Source organism: Gossypium raimondii, chromosome 6, assembly GCF_025698545.1.
Source record: "Gossypium raimondii isolate GPD5lz chromosome 6, ASM2569854v1, whole genome shotgun sequence".
Lineage (NCBI taxonomy): Eukaryota > Viridiplantae > Streptophyta > Magnoliopsida > Malvales > Malvaceae > Gossypium > Gossypium raimondii.
The window spans coordinates 813,716-837,314 of NC_068570.1; the positions used below are offsets into that span (position 1 = coordinate 813,716).

Sequence of the window (23,599 nt, forward strand, 5' to 3'; positions counted from 1 at the left end):
ATGACATTACACATATGATAACGAATTTGCAGCACTAGATTATGGAAATAGCAGAACTTAACTTAATAAAATTAATAATTTGGTGAGGACTGAAATTTTAAAATTCAAAAAATACTGACGACTAAAATTAATTAAATTAAAGTATGAAGATTAAATTTACAATTTCCATACAATAAAAAGAAAAATAGAAAATTTTAACCAATTAAAAACTACTTATTTCTTTTCTCACAAATTTGTATTTTACTATTTTTCTATTTTAATAAATATTTTCTTTTGAAAAATAACTTGATATCATTATTTCTAATAAAAGAAATATGCAGGCTTAAAAAAGACCTACAACTTTGGTAAATTGTTAATCATTTTAATACCTTGATTTTTTCATGCTTTTTACGCATTAAATTAATTACATTATTATTATTATTATTATTATTATTATTATTATTATTATTATTATTATTATTATTATTATTATTATATATTTTACATTATTGTTCCACTTATAAAATTCTTCAATAATATTTTTAAGGAATAAAGTAAAATCAACATTTTAAAATAGCCTCTTTAATAATTTTTTAATCAAATTTAAAGAATTTTTTACGCAATTATCAATTAGATTTCAATAGTTAAATTAAAAAAACTAAAATATTGATATATGAAACAAACGGACCAAAATTTAAACGTATGAAGAGTGTTGTCCATAAAATTAAATTACCTAAAAAATTCAAGATATCATAAAATATTACATATAAATATATAATCTGGGTGTTCAAATGGTTGGTTCGGTTAATATCCGAACTGAATTTTTTCAAATACATTAACGAACGAAATATTTCGATTAATTCAAGATGTTAACTAAATTAACCAAAAGTTATATGACTTTGTCTTTTCGTTAAAATAAATATAAAATATATAAAAAACACATTGCTAATATTCATTTTTTAATAGTTCAAAAACTTTAAATGGAGGTGAAAACAACAAATAAAATACTAAAACAACTACATAAGTCTTGAAAGTTAACAAACAAATCTGTATTATATATAATATATATTATTTATTTCGATTAATTACCAGATTTCAAACCGGATTACCCGATAACCAAAATTTCAAAAAATTATTAACCGACTTCCAATTAAACTAAATTCGATCACCGACCGATTAATTAAATTAGGTCAATTAATTCAGTTTTAACCGATCTCTGAACATTGCTATATATAATATACACATGCAAAAACCATTTTTGTTCCTCCATTAGGTTCAAAAACAAAATAAAAAATATCAACAAATGTTTGATCCGACGATAAAATGCATCGAATTCTTAAAATAAATGATTCAAATTCGAATTCTAAATATAACATTGATCAAAAAGTCAATTACGAACCTCAAAATGATTAATCTTCGTAAAACTATAAAACATACATAAAAAAAAATACATTGGAACTTACAACAAATGCATCCATTTTTATTTTATTTTTACAGTTAAACTTCATTTATAAGCCTCAGAGCTTCCACTATTACACTTTTTTTTTTCTGGTAATTGCAAGGCCAAAATTTAGGACTGCAAATTCCCATTGGAAATAACCTTCTCTTTCTTTTTATAAGCTTCTTTATTAGTCTTTTTTCTCCCTTGACTGCTGCTAATCTGTAAATTATAACATCACCGACAAATATATGAGAAACTTTAATGCATTTAATTATAATTAATCTTATTTATATTATTTGATAAAATTTATATATTTTATATATTTTTATTTTTAATTTAGATTTTAGGGTTAATTTTAATAAATTTAACAATCAACTTTCATCAAATACACCCTAAAACTCGAAAATATTCATTTTAAAAATTGAACACAAGTAAACAAATTTATTCTATTTAACAAAATCATAAAAATTATTTTACCAAATATAGCTATCACATTGAATTAAAAAATAGAAGTATCGTATTAGAAAAAAAGATTAAAATGTGTAGTAAGTTGATGTGCTTTTAAAATTTAAAATTCAAGTACAACTGTTAATAGTATTAAAATTATTTTGTTTTTGTTAAAATTAGGTTCATTGCAAAATCTTTTTTTCCTTTCAAAATGTCACACCTAACAAATTTAACGATTGAACTTAAATTTTAAAATATTAAAAATAAAGAGATTAAATTCTAAGAAATAAAAGTATAAGAATTAAATTCTAAATTTGTGAAAAATATTGAGACTTATGCCATATTTTAACCTCGAAAAGAAAACGTTAAAACTTAAATATCAAATGATACATTAAACCGAAAAAAGACAAGACTGACCTTTGATTGAACCGAGGGGGGAACAAGATTTAGGGACTGCATAGATAATTTAGCAATTTCAGATATGGCATTATCGCGAACTCCATTAACATCACTTGATAAATTCTCATAAGCAGCTTCAAAAGCATCAAGCCAAAATCTAGGCAAACGAATGCTTGTGCTATGTGTATAAACATCCCACATCTTCCTCACTACCTTCTCTCTTTCCTCCAATTCCTATTAAACCAAAATAAAAGAAGGGTAGGATTAATTTTGACCCGACCTCGAAAATATAATTAATCTTATTCAGGATCGGACGGAGTCAAGCTCTCAACATGTCCAATATTGTATCCAGTGGTAGATTTTGGCTCCATTAAGTACCCGAATACTTAAAGAGACGGTGGATCTACAAAACGAGAGTGTACGACACTCAAAGCCAAAGGAGGGAGAGAGCAAGCAATGGTCTCGACCCCAAAAAATAAAAAAATATTTATATAATTGTTTTAGCTTTTATAAAATTGTAAAATAATAAAACGATAAAATTACATATTGAGTTTTAATTGTTTTTTACTCGTTTCCGACCGTAAAATAACTTTTTAGTTCACTTATGGGTAGAATTACCCATAAGCCAGGTTGAGTTCAAAACAAACCAACTAAAAAAATATAGACGAGTTTCTTAGGCCCAACCCAAAAAATAATGCTAAAATTTTACCAAAATTAGTTTAGATAAAAATGTTAAAACTCACCTGATCAGGCCATATTAAAATCTTTTATATTTTTTATATAAAAAATTAAAAATATAATAGAATCAAATCCACTAAAAGTTTTCAATAAATGCAAATTTTAAAATATATATATATACTTGAACAATACTAAAATTGTACAACTTAGCGAGTAAATATTTTTATATTAGTAATAAAATTAATAATAAAATAAAAATTATATAATATTCAAACAATAACAATAAAATAATAACAAATCAATGAAAAATCAGTAACAAATTTTATCTTTTACAAATTTGAATTGAGTCGGGACTGAATCAAAAAAGCTTACCCGGAGTCCGGCATATTTAAAATGCAAGCCTTACTTTTTAAACAAGCCATTTTTCGAGCCAATATTTTTACTTAAATTCCTTCACTTTTCAGACAACTTTGGATCGAAACGCTGCCCCCGCCATGGACAATTCGACTTTAAGCATTAATGCTGCTATAGGGCATGATTCGTCTTTTCTACTCTATAAACTCATCGTCTCAAGATACTTCTTCAAGTACTCGAATTCGAAGAGAAAACTTCTCTCGAAAAACAATACTGAACGTGTTGAGGGTCGGAATAAAGCAAGATTTCAGAGAAATTATTATTCAATTTTTACTCCCTTAACAATATTCTACCTTCGCCCACATAGAGAAACTAGAATCATAAGAGAAATTACTGAGATTTCCATAGCACCATTTCGGAGAAACAGACCCGGTAAAACTCGATCCGAACTCGTAATGACCCGAAATTAACTCAAAAGCTTACGTGACCCAGCCGGCCTCAAATTCACAATTCTACCCACAAATCCAAGCAAAACCGAAACAAAAATCCAAAGGAAAAATTTGAGAAAAGATTCGATTACTTACAAGAACATCAAGGTCTTCACGAATGGAGAAATCAAAGTCGTAGGAGAAACTAGTGAGATTCCCCGAAGACCATTTAAGAGAAACAGAACCAGTAAACATGGACCAAAAAGCAAGTAAGATGATTGCAGTCAAAACCCAGAATTTGTACCCATTTTTACCAAAGAAACCAGCTATAGCAGAAGTCGAAGAGCTATATTTTTTTAAAGGAGCTAACGCCGTTGCTTGTTGTTGGGAATGATGGATTGATATTGAGAACGATGTGGGTGAATTCTGATTCATTTTATTTAGCTCTCAAAAAAACCCACAAAACACCATGAATTATGAAATTGAAAGCTCTTTGGTTTTTTTATAGTGAATTTTAAGTGTTATTAGATATAGAGAGAGAGAGAGAGGAGAGAGAGGGACGCGGGGGGGAGGAAAGGGAGGAGAAAGTAGGTGAGGGGTCATAATAATGGGTGGATAGCTGGTTTTAGCTTAAAAAGGTTAATTTATGTTTTTGGTCCCTGTGTTGTATTTAATTTTTTAAATTTAGTTTATTTATTTATTTTAATTTGATGTAATTTGGTAGTATTACTATTATTTATAAGTTTCGTATAGCGATTAGAGTTTAGGATTTAAAACAAATGAAAAATGATAGACAAAAAATAAAGGGATAAAAGTAAACTACGATCCTCAAAACAATGTTGTCTCTCACACTATCTCGAACCACCTCGAAAAACCCGTTCATTGAGGAGAGCAACGGGCCATTGTGCAACGTTGATCTCTCCTTAAAAACGCGTGCTGTTGAGCTCCTTACAAGGGAAATACACGCATAAATTGAATTAATCAAACCACCAGTAGTTTAGATGATTTAATTAAATAAATAACTAATAAATTAAAAAATATTCAACTGACCCATACTAGCTCCCAACTCAACCAATTCAAAACTTTTCTATGCATGGATACCCTCTTCTATTACTGAACCAATTCAGTTTAGATAACATCCCCCAACAAAGACTCCCACCATCAAAACTACCCATAGAGAAAATTTATTTTTAAAGAAATCCAAATCATAAGTTTGAGCTCAATCTTTTTAAACGATAATAAATCAATAAAGGAACATTTCAATTACCACAATATCACCTAAAGCATACATTAATAATTATTAAAATAATAAAATTATGTCAAATTAAACTGTATGGACTAAATACATAAATTAAATATTATACAAGGACTAAAATCAAAATTTGACTCTTTAGAATCTACCGACACAATGCTTGTTTTTGGGTGTGGGTCCTATAAGTACAACGCTTAGACTACCGCGTTCCTTGCAGTTGACTTTTGTGTTTGTGACGTTGCTAACTACAAGATTAAGTACAATAAATTTCTTTGTTAAAATATGCTTTTAGTCACTGTAGTTTAACAGAATTACAGATTTAGTCTTTTTGTTTAAAATGTTAAAAATTAATTCCTCTTATTTTTCCATTTAAAATTCCCAATTTAATCATTATAATTATAAATATTTTCTATCAAAATTTATCAACTCAACATATTAATTAAGTTACTTTTATGTGATGCAACACATGATTAACAAAAACTATCAATGTCATTAATGATTAGATTAAGAATTTTTCAATATTTACCTAAATTTTTTATCATATCCGCTTTTTTTGATATAATTCATAAAAACTATCCATAATCGTTTTCCGACCTTTAAATAAAACTACACCGATAACAACATCAATACTAGTTAAACCCAAATCCTTCTTTATTAATAAAATATCAATACTAATCGCACTAAATCTCAACCAACTAGATTAAGACATAAAATTAGAAAGATTAAACAAATAAAATTTTAACTTTCTAAGTAGAATAATTAAATCTCAAATTCTATAAAAATGCAAAACTAATATCATATTTTAACCTAAAATTTTGGTCTATTCTTCTAGGAGAAAAAAATTTTGTTTGATTTTTAGACCCTTAATGTTTTGCAATCACATTACACTCTATTAAATTGCAATTAAATTACAAACTATGTAATTCAATTTTAATACAATTGTACTCACTTGACATTTATATCATAATTTAAAATATTACTGTTAAGGGGAGGTTGATCTCGAACCCTCAACGGAAAATGTTGTCGCGCTCAGAAGTTTTTTCAATTGATAGTTGATATAGATACGACAAACAAGCTCACAAGAAAGATGACAATATTACCAGAGTAGGATCATAAACAAATTCATCAAGATTCATGTTGGGGTTGAGGAGGGGAAACACTCACTCTAGAAAAAAAAATCATAAATTTCCAAAACTCATCTGAAAAACAAAATCTAAAATGTAAATAAATCAATTAATTATTTACTTCAAAACAATTTATAGCAACACTCAATTATTTAATAATGTTAGATTAAAAATAGGCCATTTTTTTTAGAAATGAACAGTTTCGGAGAAAGAGCTTGAAAAGGCATCCAGCTAGGCGAGTTTTCCAAACATATCAGCATGAAAACTTGTCCAGCCGGATGCACTTCCAAGCTCTTCCAAACTTTTTTTTCGACATAATCAGTTAGGTTAGCCTTAAAAACATACTAAAATTTGAAGAGAATAAAATCAGAAATCTCGTGTGGAAAGTGCCACTCATTGCACCAATGATGGGTGCTGCGTTTGCACGAACATCGATTTTCATCCTGTTTTATTTCTTAAGATAAATACGTAATATTGAAATTATGATGTTATTAGTAAAATAAAGTAGAAAAAGGTTTAAAAATTTAATTAAAAATCAGAGAAAATTCACAAATAGGGAAAAATACAGACATCAATGGCATCAGATTCAAACCACACGTCTGCTTCTTCTCTTCATTGAAAACAAGTGCCCTTAAAATCATAATCAGTTCAAAAAATTAGGGTTTCAATTTGTTTTTTAGAAAAACTAAAACAAAAAATGGCATCAGAATATCAATAAGCGAAAATTTTGAATCTACACGGTTTAATCAGAGTGTAGGATAAGATAACATTCATCCCTTGCCACCCAATAAACTCCAAAAATAAAAACCCTAAAAGAATTTAGAAAAATTTGAAACAAAAAAGGGGGAATTACACAATCAATTCAAAAAACAAGCCAAAAATTGAAAAAAAAATGATTAAAAGTAAAGGCATCAGATAATAAGCGGAGTTCATTAATCTACATTTAATGTTTCAGTATATATAAGCAATAAATTTTAACATCATTTGCCTTCACTTCCAAATTCCCACAATCAATTCAAAAAGAAGAAAAATAAACAAAAAATGGCATCGGAGTATATATAAGCGAAAATTTGAATATACACCGTTTAATCAGAGTGTAGAATAAGTTAAGTATCCATCCCTTTCCATTCAATAAACCCCACAAAAAACCCTAACAATTTATAAAAATAAACAAAAAAAAAGAGAGGAAAATTTGTAGGTAAGTCCATTTGACACCAAGGCAAAGAAATAGAATGCAATGGGCTGGTAAGCTTACCCCTTTTTTTTCATTATCTGCATCTGTTGTATATCTTCCTTAGCAAAATCATTTGATATTTTTGCTGAGAAGAGAAGAGGATAAACAGATGCAACGCCTTAAAGAGGAAAAAACTATATTTTGCTTACGAAAATTCTATTGAATCAGGAATTCAAAGAAGGGAAAGCTATGAGCAGAGAAGTGGGAAAATTCTTTGGAGGCGGCAATTTGATAAATAGGAGAGGAGGTAGTGGGTTTTTATAAAAGAAAATTTACGAATTAGGGTTTTATTGGGCTTTTTATTTGGGCTTCCTAAACGAAATAACTATGTTTTCTTTATTTTTTTTATCTCACTATGAAAAATTATAAATCAGTCACTTGATTATAGATGTGCTCATAAGCCGGGCGGCCCGGCTGAAATATGAGAGGGTTCGGGTAAAAATATAAGTTTGGACAAAAAAATGAAGCCCGTTTAGAAAACGGGTCAGGCCTCGGGCAACACTTTTTTGGCCCGGGCCAGCCCGACCCGGCCCAAATATAATAAATATTTTTATTTTTTATTTTAAAATACTTTTTTTATTTTTTTTATTTTTAAAATATTTTTTTATTTTTTTAAATTTTTTTGGTGTTTATTTAAAAATGGGCCGGGCAAGACCGGGCTCGGGCTTATGAATTTTTTCCCGGGTCGGGCCTGGATAAAATTTTAGGCACATATTTTGGGCTGGGCCGGGCTCAGGCCTAGGACACGGGCCAAAATTTTTTATGGGCCCGACCCGAACCCGGCATGGCCCGGCCCATGAGCACCTCTACTTGATTATTAGTAATTTTCTTTTTTGATCACCTAATTAAGAAAAGTTATAAAATGATCATTCAACTATTCAATTTCATCTTTTTATCACTCAACTATCTTGAATTTTTCAAGATTCTATTTTTACTAGAAAAGACGAAATTGAATAACCGAGTAACCATTTTATAATTTTTACTATAAAAACTATCTTTAATTTTTATTTGTTCAAGCTTTGACCGATCTTTGTACTAGCTTTTTGTTGAATGAATTTTATATGTATATGCTTGAATATGATGTGATTAAAATTGAAGCAATATTCATGTAATGAGTACACATGTTAAAAATGGTCAATATATTTTAAATACGTCCCACATGAAATTTTAGTTAAGAAATACAGTTTAAACTAATGGCTAAGCGGACAAAAATACTATAATACAATATTAATGCTTTGATAACTCAATTAAGTTTTTGAAACTTAGGGACCAACTTAAAATTTAAACCATTGCTTGAGGACATTAGATGTAATTAACCCTTAGCTTTTGTATTTTTAAATTTAATGACACTTAATTTCTTTTGTTATAATTCGAGACGCAATAATTAGTGGATTATCATTTGAATTAGGATAAAAGATGTAATCAAATTATTCAAATATTGTTTGCTATCTGATAGAGCATATCATGTTTGATAAGCGTTCTTCTTTTAAGTGCCATTACATTGAGAGTAACACAATTTCAAGATTTTAAGAAAAAAGTTTGATTTAGATCCGTTTGAATGAAAATTTAACTTTTAAGATATAAAATAAATATTTTATATTTAAAATAATAAAAATAATTTAATTTTTAAAAATATTTATAAAAATATCTTGAAATTTTGTTAAACAATATTAAATTTATAAAATAAATTTCATTTTATCAAAATAAATCTTATTATGAAAAATTTTTGTTAAATAATATTTGTGTTATTTTGAAACTAATATGTAGAATAAAAGAATTTTGCGCTCGAGCCTGGGTGATTTGTATCGAGCATATTTACGGAGAATCTAACAAAGCGGCTAATCCCTTGGTTGGTATGATGTTTGACTACCAATTGGGTCTTCATGAGTTTGCTTCTCCTCAACAAATTGATATTTCCTGAATAATTTATAAGACAATGTTGATGTAATTACTGTTCTATAATTTGCTACTTTTTTTCTTAAAAAAAAACCTAAAACCAAAAATTAATATAAAAAAACTGAAAATCAAACTTGAACCGAATTATAATAATAATTTTAAAAATCCAAAATATCCAACCAAACCAATATCACCTTAGTATATTAATAACCTACCATGCATGTATAAATAATATATTTTTTCCAATAAGAGTAAAGGATAAAGAGTTTTCTGAAGATCGAAATCCAAATTAATTGATCATTTCACTAATGATTCCATTCAACATAATTAAACATTATTACATTCATCCAAATATGAACAAAACAAACAAATAGCAGCAGAACATCTCATAAATTTAAGTACCCCTCAACTCATGCATATATATATATGCAATAAAAACTAACCTCAATGGAGTCAATGGCGTGGTGTCTTTATTTGCCGCATATTCTGGTTGAATCAACTTGGTATGTAACAACACAAGGGGTCACTGCAAAAACGTAAGAGATGCCCTAAAATCAAATTCAACCAGATATCTCTGTTTCTACAGTGCCACATTGTAGTAAAGAAGCTGTGTTGCTGCTGTCCATATCATCCTTAAAAACCTTGATATGGCAAAGCTTTCCACCGGCCTCATCAGCAAAGGTGATCTTCCTTTCTTTTTGGATTACACGTTCGGAAGCAGCAGTGTCGGAATCCTCGGTTAGTTTCTACAAAATTCAAGTATCCAACCATTGAAGGAATCAGCAAAACTAGTAAGCTATACCTAGCATTGCTTAAGGTTTTCAAAACTGAACCAGTGATTGAACTGATTAAACATGATTTCCGATTTCCAATTTTCTATTAGTTTTGTTTTCAAAAATAAATTAAAATTAAAATTAAAATTTTATACATGTTCGAACCGGAAATCCAACTAGTTCAACCAACAATTCGGGTTTCTTTCTATCACGAAGAAAAGAGAAATATACCATAATTTTACAGAAACGGTTGCAATCTCTTGCCATCATTGAAAGCCATTTTCTTACAGTTTCTTCAGCTTTTGTTGCACTTTCAACAGCTATCCTGACCTGTCATAGCGTAAAACGAAGTTAGATATGTAAACATCATGCATCTAACCAAATATATGAATACCAATTAAACTTTAACTTAATTAACATCGTTGTTGCAACATGTAAGAGAATGTAAGTTCAAATGTGCTTAAATACATATTATCTTCCGATTTAAAAGCTCAAGGACCTTATAGGTAGTAGTTGGAATTGTATAAAGAATATCAGACTTAAACTTTTAAAGGTAATATATGTATAGGTCATTATGTGTTCATTAAATAACCAAGGTTGTGCATCAACACACCTCATCAGCATTTTCTGTGGCTGCAGTGGTATCCAACTCAGGCTGCAATTGCCCCAGCACAATATCTTTCATGGACTTCAACTCAGTTGTGAGTTTAGTTGCTAAAGATTCAATATCGCGCATTTGTCTCTGCGTGAATGCAATGGCACTTTGCGAACAACGTTGGAGAGTGGTGCATGCACTGCTAACATGTGGTGCCGTACGAGATGGATGAACCTTGAGAATGCCCTTAGGGGGGGATCCTTTCTTATCTTGTTTTGCACTTCTCATAAATGGTTTTGGCTTGATAGTGGCTCCATCTCTCCCTAACTGGTCAAGGCCATGAGCTTTTAACATCCTATGATTGGTCTGCTTCCCAAAGTATAATTTCCCTCTACATTCTGATATTATCATAAAAACCAATCAATATCAAGCAGATATGGAATGCAATAAGGACAAACCTAGTTTGAATGGGAAAAAAAATCCAATTATGCAGATCATGAAATACTTAAATTTAAAAGTTTCGTGAGTTCTGAGATCTTCTGTAATTTTAGAGGCAAGAGATATTAGATGTTTGCGAATAAAAATAAACTATATGGAAACAATTAATTGGACATATTATGAACTCTTTCTTTTTTTTCACATTGGCCACTGTTTACTTCTTTTGCTCCAAATGCTTACAAGTTAATTGAATAAACCATTAATGAAAATAAATAATAGGATTTATATTTGATTAATTGACTGTGTATTGTTCTATGCACAATCAATAAACTTGATGATAACACATCATCAGAAAAATAAAATTAACCCTGATTTCCAAATATTGAAATCATACATTATTAGTCCATCAAATATTAACCCAAATTTCCTAACTCAGTGTTGACTATAAAAACATATGGCTATCTTGACTTGTATGAAGACATGATTAAAACTCAACTCTTGTCAGACACTAGTTCGACACAAGTTCAAACCATATGACCCTACCCCCAACCCTAATATTGTATCAGAATAAAATATATATATTTCTGATATATATATATATATATGGCTACCACTTATTTGTTCAATAAATTATGATGAAGCAATCAATTAATATTAGGAGTTTCAATATTTTGAAAACCACTTTAAAAGACAGTGCATAAAAGTCAAGATCCCAATCTAGTAACAAATTTTTGCGTACTTACGTTGACGCTCATCTTCATCCAACCCAGTTAACTCCATAGCCCGACAAAGCCGTTCTTGGGAGGTTGGAGAAATGGCCTGAAAGTCAAAGCATTTAGTTAGAAAAAAAAAGCTTCAACAGAATATGGTAGAGTTACTTAAACACACGTTTTGCACACCTTTCTATATGAAAGAAGCCTTTCCGGATGATGTTGCTGATTCCTTTGATCATAATCTGGACCTCCTGGTGATGTCATAGGCTTATCCGAAGCATCGTCATTAGTTGCCATGGAGGCAGGCAACTGGGATTGCTTCCCTGCTGAAGAAGAAGCGCCAAAGACAGGGACTGAATGTCTTGTGAGATTCAGGCATGACGAACTCCGATGCAACCCATCGTCGCTGGAAGGACTGATGGCACTGTTTAAAGGCCAACCATGTGCAGTTCTGCTCTCATGGGAGCATGTACTACCTTCATTGATATTTTCCAAGCATTGGAGGCTATCATCATTGTCTGTCTCAGGTACTTCAGTTCTGTCATTACTGCTGGTTTGACAAGCCGTCTGGTGGTCAGCAGAATTATTTATAGAGCTATCATCCAAATCAGGAGAACAACCCTTGGTTGGAGGCATTGACTCTGGGGAAATATCATTAGGTAAAGCATAGACCGTATAACTTTCTTGTCCAAATACTTGCGAGCCTGAACATTGGTAACTGATAATTTCTGGACTGTCTACCTTAACAATCTCCCAACCGGAAGAACTGGCACCAGATTGAGGAATAACATCAATATATTCACAAGACACCCCATTCGAAACACTGCGTACAGGTTCTTCTACGGGAAACAATGTACTACCTCCTCCTAGACCACAAGGAATGGCTATCTCTGGAACTCGAATCAAACTATAACCATTATAATCCTTTGTTGGAGACATTAATTCTACGGGGACATCATAAGAAAGAGGACGGGAAATATAATCATCCTTTCTAAATTCTGACAGGTCAGAGTACTCATAACTTACTGTTTCTGGACTGTCTACCTTTACAATATCCCAATTAGAAATCCCCACATCATATTCTGACTCTAAATTTCCCCTGTATTCATAGGACACTTCATTAAGCGAATCGTATTGAGGTTCTTTTGTAGGATAAGGCACCTTAGTCTCTGAACTATATACATTAGCAGTTTCAGGAACATCATTAGATACAGTAACAGTAGAATCCACTTGCTTACTGTGACTAAACCTTGGAACAGATGTAACACCGAACATGGTTCCACATTTTGAGTAACATGGCTCAGGAACCTCAACTTTGACAGGTGCAAGCGAAACCCCATTTGGAGATGAAACAGAGACGCTCTTCCCTGAAGACTTTCTCTTCCTCTTCTTCATATTCTTGGATAGTTTGGATTTCAAACTAATAAGAGGCTCTTCAAGATCATATCCATCATCCTCGGGCAAAAAGTTCGGCAACTCATGTTCCACACTAGAGCAAGTTTTCATGGTTTCTTTATTTAAACCAACAAAGTTCGAGCATTTTCTTTTCTTTGATTTACAGCTCTTCTTAAGCTGTCTCAACGTCATATTGACAAAGCTAAGATCATGCAAGTCGCCAATTCTTTCATCACCATTGTTACTCCAATTCAAATCACAATCTTCAGGTTCGCTTTTGATTTTTACTCCTCTCACCAAAGAGAAGGCTGTGGTCTCTACCTCAACCCCATTACATTCGGTTGGCGAGCTCTCTAAATCATCACGTAGATGAACTGTTGGAACTTGATCATGATTTTCGGTGTCTCTTAAATTGTATACTTCCTTGATTTCCTTAAATTTGAGTGCTGGTCGTCCACGAAAATCCACATTCATGAACTTTGCCACAGAACCACCTTTAATGGCATTGATAAAGTGAAAATGGGTCAAGCTCCTTAACTCCATCAGATAGTATTGTTGCTGTTTCTGACTCTAGCCTCTATCATTCAAATTTAGGCTTGAATGCTTGCCTGCAACACAGAATTTTCATTTTTTAATAAACTTACTTGTGATTAACCAAAGCACTAATTTCAAAATAACTAGCCAAGCATCAGCAAGGATTAAAATTGCAAGTCTAACTTTTTCTAGATGAAATTGAAATCCCCTTTCTCCAATCTTACCCCGACTAGAAAAATAAAAGGCAAATTAATGGCAATAAACTGAAAATTGGCACTAAAAAGTCAAATTTGTGTATGAAATGGTTTACTTTCAATGAACCCTCTCAAACAACTTTCGAAAGCTAAGGTAACCTTAGAATACAATGTTCAAGCAGAACAATGTCACCACAGACAAAACAAAACATAACATGTATATAAGCACGATGCTAGCTTTAATTTTGAAAACATCGAAGATCCAAAGAAAAACAAAAACGTGCAGTTGCAATGGAGAACTGTTAATTCCATCTGTAAGACCGCAAATTCATGGGATTAAACGATGAGTGAGCTAATAATACAAAAACAACCGCGTTACCCTTTTCAAATGCAAATTATTTGTTAAAAAGAGAACACTAAATGATTACTCTCTTGGCTCACTGATATAAAATTTACCAATGCTGGAACCGATTTAGAATGTCTGAAAACAGATACGTCAAGAACAAAATTAAAAAATTACAAAAAAAAGGGGTAAGATCTGAAAGTTCCAGATCTATGCTGTCGTTAATTTCGAAAAAAAATCGACATTCCAAAGAGAAAAACTGCGATTCCATTGGCAAGAACGCAAAATTCATGGAACTAAGCGATGCGTGAGCTAATAGTATCAAAACAACAACAACAACGCTTTACCTTTTTCAAATGCAATGTCTGCAAAACGGAAACACTATAGGAAGAACTACAACCGGTAACCTAATTAAGTTACAGCTTACAGTCCTGGACCACTGATATTGATATTCCAATGCTGAATCAGATCTAGAACGTTTCAAAACAAATGTGTAAAGAAAACAAATAAAAAAATTAACAAAATATAATATCCGAAAGCTCCAGATCTACCTAATATTTTTCAAATCTAGACACTCAAAAACAACTGAAACTTGTTGTAGAAAAAAAAACGTGCATACACTCACCTGAGATTGAAGACTTCTTTTTCCTAAGGGGAGAAAACGAGAAGGGGGAGAGGAGCTCGTTGAATTGCAGCTTCGTTATAGATGGAGTGAGTAACAAATGTTAGGGATTTAGGGGCTGGCTGGTTAAAGAATTTGGGGGGAGGGGGGGAGTTATGATCTCCCGCCAAATTGTTTGTGGCGGGAAAATGTATGAGCGGTAAAAGCCTTGAATTGGGTCTCTTTTAGTGAAAAAAAATTAGCGGAAAAAAGAGTGCGCGTGGTTACGAGGCGCGTGTAATATTATATACTTGGGATAATATAATTTTTGCCCCTGAACTTGTTAATTAGGTTCACTTTGGTTACCTATACATTTTTTTGTGCACTTTAGCACTTTAACTTGACAATTGGGTCCAATTTGGTACTTCAACATGAAAAATCTAAAAGTTTGATAATGTGGCAATCTGAGATTATGTCACATCATCACTTGAAATTTTTAAAAAATTATATAATTTTTAAGATGTGTCACATTTAGTCTTTTAATAACTGGATAGGTGATTGAATAAGTCAGAATACCGGTTCTCGATTCGACTAGTTTAACTATTCGACTAGTTTAACTAGTTCGATAGCCAGACTAATAATAATTAATTAATTAATTAATTAAAAATATAATATATATATTAAACTAATTCAACTGAATATTTTTGTCCTGGTTTTCAATTTTTACCAATTTCAAACAGTTTTTGAGTTAATCGGTTCAACCCCTTTGCTCAGACCATTATACCAATCAATTTCACACCATCAATTTTTAACAAAATCTAAGTACATAAACCAAAATGGATCTAGTTGCAAGTTTAAGGACCAAAGTGGATAATACAAAGTACAGGTACCAATGTAAACATAATTATCAAGTTCAGGGACCAAAAATTATATTATCCTTATATATTGTAATTATTATGTGATACTAATTACATAAATAAAGAAAGAAAGGAGGAAATTTTGACATATCCGAAAATGAACTAGGTCTTGAATATTGATATCGATCTATATTCTAAATAAAACTAATTTTTTAATTCATTTTTAAGTTTAATATTTTTATCCAAAATTTTAAAATATTATATAGGTTTCTGAGTTTGGGTGAGAAACCTAACCTTTGTATATGTATAAGTATAAGCAAGACATTTTTGTGCTCGTAGACTACTAAAATTCAATTTGAAAAAAAGGGCACCAATTGTATAATTTAACTTAAATTTTTATTTGAAATGATGATTTAAAATGTCATGTCTGTTTAATATTACACCATTAACGGTAATTAACGGCTCAATGATTAAAATGTTACAACAAGTTAACGTAAGTAATCAAAATGTAACATTTCAAACATAAATGACTAAAATGTAACCTGAGAAAAATAAAATGACTATTTTGATAAGTTTCCTATATATATTTATTTTAGTCTATTTCGGAGCCTAATTTCCATTTATTCGATCCATCTCAAATTTTAAACTAGCCAACTAGCTTGCATTAGATAATTCGCTTTAAATAATTTAAAATTTTGAATGGAATTAGCCCTAAATAAATTTAAAATTACATTGAAAACCAGAGCCTTAAAGCTGTAACAATTACAAAACGAGAAGCCCTCGACATTTTCACCTTCTCCTTCAGTGCCTCACAGTTCCTTGTTACCTTAAAGAACAAAAAAATGAAAGCGTCTTTGAAAGGAAGGTACGCCAATGAAAAGAACACCGCCGGCGCTACATTGGTCGTCAACGCCGGCGATGTTAAGCTACGCGCTTCCATGAGTGACGCCACTTTCGTCGACGGTCCTAGCCTCAACGGCTTGACTTTAGCCGTTGAAAAACCCGGTTTTTTCATCGTCGACTATGACGTCCCCAAAAAGGCAAGCTTGCTTAATCTTAAACAGCAGTTTTCCCTTTGACTACACCTTCAAAGAATCACTTGACTTGCTAATTACGTTTTTTTCTTGGGTTAGGATTTTCGGTTTCAGTTTATGAACACAGTTAGGGTTGCGGAGATGCCGTTGAAGCTCACTTACAGTCACAGCAGAGGGGATAACCGGACGGCAGTGGAGGGGGCGTTTATGTTCGATTCGGCTAACACGGTGTCGGCTAATTACGTGCTTGGTACTAGGAACTGTAAGTTGAAGTACAGTTACGTGCACGGTGGGGATACCACCTTCGAGCAATGCTATGATTGGGGGAAAATGGCGTGGGATTTCGCGATTTCGAGGAGGGTATACGACGACGTTTTTAAGGCAACGTATCAGACTTCGAACAGCGATTTGGCTTTGGAATGGTCGAGAAATTCCAAGTTCAATGGGACTTTCAAGGTTTTTTTTTTTTTTTTGGTATTGGTTTTTTGTTTACTTTCCATTGCATGGTATAGTGTTAGTGTAGATTAGAGAACTTAGAAGAGTTTCACAGTGACTGATGTGGTTTGAGGAAATGAGTTTTGAGGATTAGACCTGCTAATTATGCCCTATCCCGGACATCTGATCCGATCAATATGAGTTTAAATCCAATTCAATCTGGTTTAATCCTAAAAGTTCAACAAACCGATCAGGTTCAACCAGAATTGGGAATGACACAAACTTGAAATGACTGAACTAGTAACCCAAAATAATCTGACTTGAAGTGATAATGATCCGAAATGACCTGACCATAAAACCTGAATGTCCCAAACCCGAAAAGGCCTGAATTCAAACCAGATTGAGGAGTCTAATGAGGATGGGTTGTTGAAGAAATTGAGTGCAAGAGTGAAAACTGAAGTAATATTAATCATAAGAAATGTGAATTTGGGGTTTGAGAAGACATTTTTCAGCAAAAATGGTGTTTTTCTAAACATGGCTGCTTAGTGTGGTGCCAAGGAAAAACATTAGTAGATAAATGCTGTTTCTTTATATTCCGAAATCCCTAGAGACTCCATTGTTTTCTTGATTCTGTCTTCTGTTGTTTGAAGAGAGGTAGAATGTGGTCAACTACTCATTTAACTCACTACTGGATTGTTTGCTTGAAATGTTGAGAAAAGCATGTGAAGCAAACAAGGCTGTGGATTGCTTTGATCATTTTGCTTATGGTGTCTATGGGTATTTGCTTGTTTTTTGAATTTGTTTATGGCAAGGTTTGTAACTAGTGGTCCAGAATTTGGGGAATGAAAAAAAATGCCAGTGTTGCTTATTAGTTTCAACCAAGTAAATAACAATACCAAAAATGAATTTAGGTCATGTTGCTTTTAAGGCACTGAATCTCATGAAAAATGCTGGGATACCATGCATCTCTCTCTCTCTCCCCCTTTTTGCATTTCTATTACATTTAATTATCGTATGTAGGTTAGAAATTAAGTTTTGACTTTGGGTGACTCAATACAATTTGTTGACATGATGACTGCTGAGGTTTTTTGGTTAAAGGGAGGCTACATCCATATAGGGATCTCAAGCTTACAGGTAGAACTGTCAATTGGTTTGTCGGATTAGTTTTGGATCGAGTAAATTCATATTTTTCGGTCCAGAACATTATGGAGTCGGTGCATAAGAGTTATTTGTTCGAGTCATTTCAAGTTTAAGTTTGTTTTGGAACTGGTCAGTTTGGTTCAGATTGTTGACTTTATATGGTCAAATCTGGTTGGTTTGATTTGTGTTTGGATTGATCGGGTCGGATTTTCGAGTTCAAGTTAGAATCAAGTAGTCTACTTGCTGGTGTTGCTGATATTTTAACCTTAAACATATTAGATATCACATTTTAAGAGTGGCTGCATGGACAAGTCTAATTGCAATTGTTGTTGCTATTTGAAAATTTTTATTAAGCTCCAAAAATTTTAATTAAGCCCCAAATGTTTTTGGAAATTTTCATTAAGCCTCTAGAATTTTTGAAAATTTTAATTACCCCCTCCCCCACAGACCAAAACTTAATTCCAAAATCTTCTGCAGTGTTTACTTAATAGTTAGTCATGTAACAGCATGACCTAAGGTATTTATCCCTTGCCAGAGATGATTTCTAACCATGAATCATTTTTCATTTTTTTCCAGATTTCAGCATACATGAACCTGGCTGAAGAGTCTAAGAACCCTAAAATTATTGCTGAGAGTAGTTGGGATTTGGAAATTTGATTTGTTATTTCGGTTACTTTACATTTGGATAAAAACAGGGTCTTGTTAGCTGCTTCTCCCACATAGGTCCATTACATAGTTTTGCTCCTAAAAATTACCATCTGTAATGGGCTAATGATAGCTCTGTTGTTGGTTGTACCATACCAGCTGCACTATCCATTCGTTAAATTATGAATATCAGAATTATGGTTTTAGTCCCTCTACTATGTTGTTTGATATAATTTGGTCTATTTTTATATATTATAATATTATTAATAGGTTCAAACTTCAAATTGATAGAATTGATAGTTGTTAATAAAATTACAACATTGTTTTTTCGTAATAGCATTAACATGTAAATTAATTATTGGTTGGACATGATTGAATAATAATAAATCCATGTCATCACTTTAATGGCCCCGAGTTGTAACACTTGCCCCAATGTAATTGGTTTTGCACCAATTCTAACCGAAAGTGCACACAGTTTCAATAATATACTGGTGTAATTAACTCTCTTTTCTGTCTCAGTTAAGTTTTTGGTCTGTATCGATTGCATCGGCTTGTTCTGTCCAGTTCGTTTGCATTGGCTAAGGCATTATGTATTGACTGGTTCATGTAAAATAGTTTGTGTATGCATATTTTATATTTAAAATTTATTTAATATCATTCATTTGATATTTGTAAATTTATATATTATATATATATTTTAAAAAATATTAATAAATTTAAAATGGTAAAACGAAATAGAAAACGAGGTATCTATCAATGCAATATTGACAATTTCGTCTTGCCCTCAATTTTTTGTCCTGTCTTAGTGGATCAATCCTTTGTATCCAACATACTTAGGGTATTTTTAGATAACGATACGTTTATTTTCGGTTAGATTAAAAATAACGGTAATGATAAAATTAGTTACTATAACTGTGAAGTAAATGATTTTACTGCTCATGAGTATAGTGAATCCAAAATCACTCTTAAATAGCTAACTAAGCCATTAAAGAATGGAATAAAATAAATAAATAAAATAAGAAAAAATAAAAATAACAATAAACAATAATAAGACCTTAAATTCAGTTCAAACACTATTTTATTTTATGTTTACTCAATTCAATTGATTTATTACATCACTAAAATCATAAATAAACGGATAAAGTCAAGGTCAAAAAATAGTACTACAGTTTCTTTAATCTGCATGGCATGATCCGATTGGATCACAGGAAAATAACAACTAAGTTGATCTGACTGAATCATTATCATCAAAAGATTGTTTTTTTTTTCAAAATCCTCAAAAGATTTTTTATTACCAAAAAACCGTGATCTTTTATCTCCAAATTCCTTGCCTTAACTTCTAGAGGGTGTTCAGACCGAAATAATATTAATCGAATTAATTAGCTTTTTAAAATTTTTAACTGTTAATTAAATTGAAAATTTTTAAAAAATTAACCGAACTGAAATTTTTGGTTAATTTTGTCGATTAAATGAATTAATCAAAATTATATGTTTTTTATTTTTGGTTAAAATAAACCGAATTACCCAAATTAACTGAATTGAATCACTACATAATTAAAAATATTACATAAGTCTTTGAATTTTATTTTTATTTATTAAATTATTTGTTTAGACTTTTAGACTTTAGTTTTAGTTTTAGAATTTTATTTTATTTATTAAATTATTTATGATTTTTATGATTAGGTTGAGTTGGGTAATTAGGTTGGGTTGGATACTTGGATTTAGATTGGGCTTAAGTGAATAGTAGACCTATTTATATATTATAATTTTATTTATTAATTTTTTCGGTTAAACCAAAAAAATTCGGTTAACTGAAAAATTAAAAAAAATTAATCGATTAACCAACCAATTAACCAAATTCGATGAATTAACCGAATATTTTCGATTTTACCCGAATTTTACACAGCCCTACAAACTGTCTCATAATGTCTAAAACCATTAAAAAACCCAAGTCAAAAAGTTGCTTACTAACAGTTTCCCCACATCAAATTTAACAATAAAATTATCATTATATCCAAAAACACACACACTTAAGATCTGGGTTTATCTAGAATCATTGAATCAACACTACCTTCAATCAATATTTTGTTCCTTTCCAATGGCAAATCCCCACAAATCCAGGTTCTTTCTTTTCTTCTTCCTCATTTGTCATTTCATTTTCATTTCTACACCTTTTCCCACTGTTTTAGCAAACTCTAAGCACGAATTTAATGATCCCCATGAAGTTTTATTGCACAAACTTGAAGAATTGGTGAAGAATCTTAGTGAAGTAGTTTCTAGATTAGAAACGAAGGTTTTAAAGGAATCTTCAAAAATTGATGATGGGGTTGGAATTAAAGATGAAATTAGTTTAATAAAATATGATGGTAGGATGAAAAATCAAGGAGATGAGGAAAAAAAGAAGGGTGTTTCGGTTACGAAATACAGTCCGTTTTGGTCTGAGAGGTTTCGGTTTATGTCGGCTTTGAAATTAGGGTCCGCCGTGACGTGTATTAACATCTTGCCGTTTCGTGATTATGAGGGATTTAGTAAGTATGTTGGTGTTGGAGATGAAAGAGGAAGGGTTTATGTGTTTTTAAGGAATGGGGATGTTGTTGTCGAGTTTTATACCGAATGTGAATCGCCGGTTGTAGCGATGGTTTCATATATGTCTGTTTATAAGAATGAGAGTTTTGTTGTTACGGGGCATCGAAATGGTGCGATTTTGATGCATAAGGTTTATGAGAGATTGAATGGAGAAGAGTTGAGTTCACTTGTAATGGAAACGGTTGGTAAATTTGTGGAAGGAAACCGGTTACCGATAACTACATTGGAAGTTCATCATGTTGGGAGAATGAGGTATATTTTGTGTACCGATCTTAGTGGGAAAATCCAAGTTTTTAGAGAAGAAGGAACGCTTTATGGTTCCGCCATGCCAAGAAGTAGGCCACTTGTGTTCTTAAAGCAAAGGCTTTTGTTTTTAACAGAGACAGGTGCTGGGTCATTGGATTTACGGAATATGAGAATTAAGGAATCAGAATGTGAAGGGTTGAATCATTCTCTTGCTCGGAATTATGTTTTTGATGCAACAGAACGGTCTAAAGCTTACGGTTTTACATCCGATGGTGATTTGATTCATGTTCTGTTGTTGGGTGATATTATGAACTTTAAGTGCCGGGTTAGGTCCAAGAAAAAATTGGAAATAAACGAGCCTCTTGCATTTCAAGCTATTAAAGGATACTTGATTATTGTCAATACTGAAAAGGTTTTTGTGTTTAACGTTTCTACCCCGCATTACGTTCGAGCCGGTGTGCCACGGCTTCTTTTTTCTGCCTCTTTGGATGAGATCAAGTCATCGTTTTTAACTTACCAAGTGATGGATACAAATAAAGAGAGAGTACAAGTGATGCCCGTAATAGCCAGTGATCGTGAATCACTAATTGTTCTTGGACTTGGAGGCGAGTATGTGGGGATGTATCGGTCTAACCTTCCGGTTCTTAAAGGGGAATCTAATACAATGCTATGGACCAGCCCGGTGTTGTTTTTCATACTTTTCTTATTCGGGGCATGGCAATTCTTTGCAAAGAAGAAAGAGGCATTCACTTCATGGGGAACCGATGATCCTTTTAGCTCCTCATCAGCTACAAATAGTGCCCCATTAGGATCTAACACTGGTGAGAGGCCATTTATAGATTCTTCTTCACGAAGTTCCGATATGGTTGACTTAAGAAGCAGCGGTCTTCGAGGTCGACGCTATGCATCTCCTTCTCGGTATCCAAGTGGAGCTACTACCACTTCTTTCAGGCCGAATTCTGCTGATCCAATCTCTAGACCTGCTCCCGTTGATCCAAATTATCGAGCTGCTCCGGAACTAAATTATAGGGGTTCAACCCTTGAACCAACCGGCTTTTCTAAACGAAGAGAGAGTTTATTCGTGAACCCCCAAGCCACGGATGACAAAAGTTAAAACTCTTACAAAAGGAAGGGTTCTTTTAGATTCTTTTGGCTGTTCATAAAGATATTATGAAGCCATTTGAACCTGCCATGTTGTAATTTTAGTTTTTTTTATAACTTAAAACAATAATAAATGAAAGAATTTTAAGCTCGATCCTTTTTGAAGGAGACTTTTGAAAACCATTTTGTCCTTGATGATTCTTTGATTTTGTTTTAGTAGGTTTTATAATTCTTTTAATTTGATTTTTGGAAGCTCGGATCAGTTCATGCGGCTATTCATAAGTGTTTAACAGGTCAGTTTTCGGATTTGAATCTTAAGATATGTTTTTAGCTTGTATTTTATTAAGGGAAAAGTTTATTCGTACCAACTTATTCATTACCAATGCATTTTTTCTTGCAGGCTTCTTATACATGACCCTGATCAGCAGTTAGGAGCAAATGGATCAAATGAGGTTGTACTTCACTATTGAAACTCGAAAGGGCATTTGTGTTACTGTAATTTCAGTGGCTGTTTTCGTAAAGCAGAGCGTTCTTATGGGTACGAGCACATGCTTTCTTTAACTCGGTTAACCCGGATAGTCTTTGCATTGCCTATTATGTGTTGTATTTGAAGATGGCTTTTTATTGCTCTGTTTAGTGCTTCATAGTCGATAACCGTTTCCCTTTGATTATACTGTACACGCTCAAATACTTCTACGAGTATTGATACGGAAATTTCTTGCCTTTTATGGCTGTAT

General features: G+C 32.0%; 4 protein-coding genes and 2 non-coding genes across 8 annotated transcripts; 2 read left to right on the top strand and 4 right to left on the bottom strand.

Moving 5' to 3' along the window:
- Nucleotides 1-1,370: 1,370 nt before the first annotated feature.
- On the bottom strand, nt 1,371-7,556 carry LOC105772752 (uncharacterized). Its single transcript, XM_012594183.2, has 4 exons — nt 7,358-7,556; nt 3,883-4,673; nt 2,285-2,500; nt 1,371-1,639 (listed from the first exon to the last, which is right to left on the bottom strand). The coding sequence occupies exons 2-4, from the start codon at nt 4,159-4,161 to the stop codon at nt 1,550-1,552; spliced, it is 585 nt and encodes a 194-aa protein (XP_012449637.1). The 5' UTR covers nt 4,162-4,673; nt 7,358-7,556; the 3' UTR covers nt 1,371-1,549.
- Nucleotides 6,799-6,887, bottom strand: LOC128042200 (small nucleolar RNA R16). Its single transcript, XR_008197405.1, has one exon. It is a non-coding gene; the product is annotated as a small nucleolar RNA R16 (small nucleolar RNA).
- On the bottom strand, nt 7,007-7,094 carry LOC128042199 (small nucleolar RNA R16). Its single transcript, XR_008197404.1, has one exon. It is a non-coding gene; the product is annotated as a small nucleolar RNA R16 (small nucleolar RNA).
- Nucleotides 7,557-9,100: 1,544 nt separating the features above from the next.
- On the bottom strand, nt 9,101-14,979 carry LOC105772749 (uncharacterized). Of its 3 annotated transcripts, XR_008196653.1 has the most exons (8): nt 14,843-14,979; nt 14,565-14,687; nt 11,938-13,754; nt 11,782-11,857; nt 10,619-10,998; nt 10,237-10,335; nt 9,676-9,978; nt 9,101-9,253 (listed from the first exon to the last, which is right to left on the bottom strand). XR_008196653.1 is itself a non-coding variant. In XM_012594176.2 (7 exons), exons 3-7 carry the CDS (start codon nt 13,687-13,689, stop codon nt 9,793-9,795), a joined length of 2,493 nt encoding a protein of 830 aa, XP_012449630.2. In that variant the 5' UTR covers nt 13,690-13,754; nt 14,565-14,687; nt 14,843-14,979; the 3' UTR covers nt 9,434-9,792. The 3 variants fall into 3 exon arrangements, 2 of the variants coding, with proteins under 2 accessions (XP_012449630.2, XP_012449631.2); XM_012594176.2 differs by lacking the exon at nt 9,101-9,253 and having other exon boundaries at nt 9,434-9,978; XM_012594177.2 differs by lacking the exons at nt 9,101-9,253; nt 14,565-14,687 and having other exon boundaries at nt 9,434-9,978; nt 14,843-14,971.
- Nucleotides 14,980-16,434: 1,455 nt separating this feature from the next.
- Nucleotides 16,435-19,144, top strand: LOC105772751 (outer envelope pore protein 24A, chloroplastic). Its single transcript, XM_012594181.2, has 3 exons — nt 16,435-16,715; nt 16,809-17,165; nt 18,861-19,144. The coding sequence occupies exons 1-3, from the start codon at nt 16,518-16,520 to the stop codon at nt 18,939-18,941; spliced, it is 636 nt and encodes a 211-aa protein (XP_012449635.1). The 5' UTR covers nt 16,435-16,517; the 3' UTR covers nt 18,942-19,144.
- A 1,760-nt stretch (nt 19,145-20,904) lies between these two features.
- On the top strand, nt 20,905-23,042 carry LOC105772750 (uncharacterized membrane protein At1g75140). The gene has a single exon (XM_012594178.2). It carries the CDS (start codon nt 21,028-21,030, stop codon nt 22,873-22,875), a length of 1,848 nt encoding a protein of 615 aa, XP_012449632.1. The 5' UTR covers nt 20,905-21,027; the 3' UTR covers nt 22,876-23,042.
- Nucleotides 23,043-23,599: the final 557 nt, after the last annotated feature.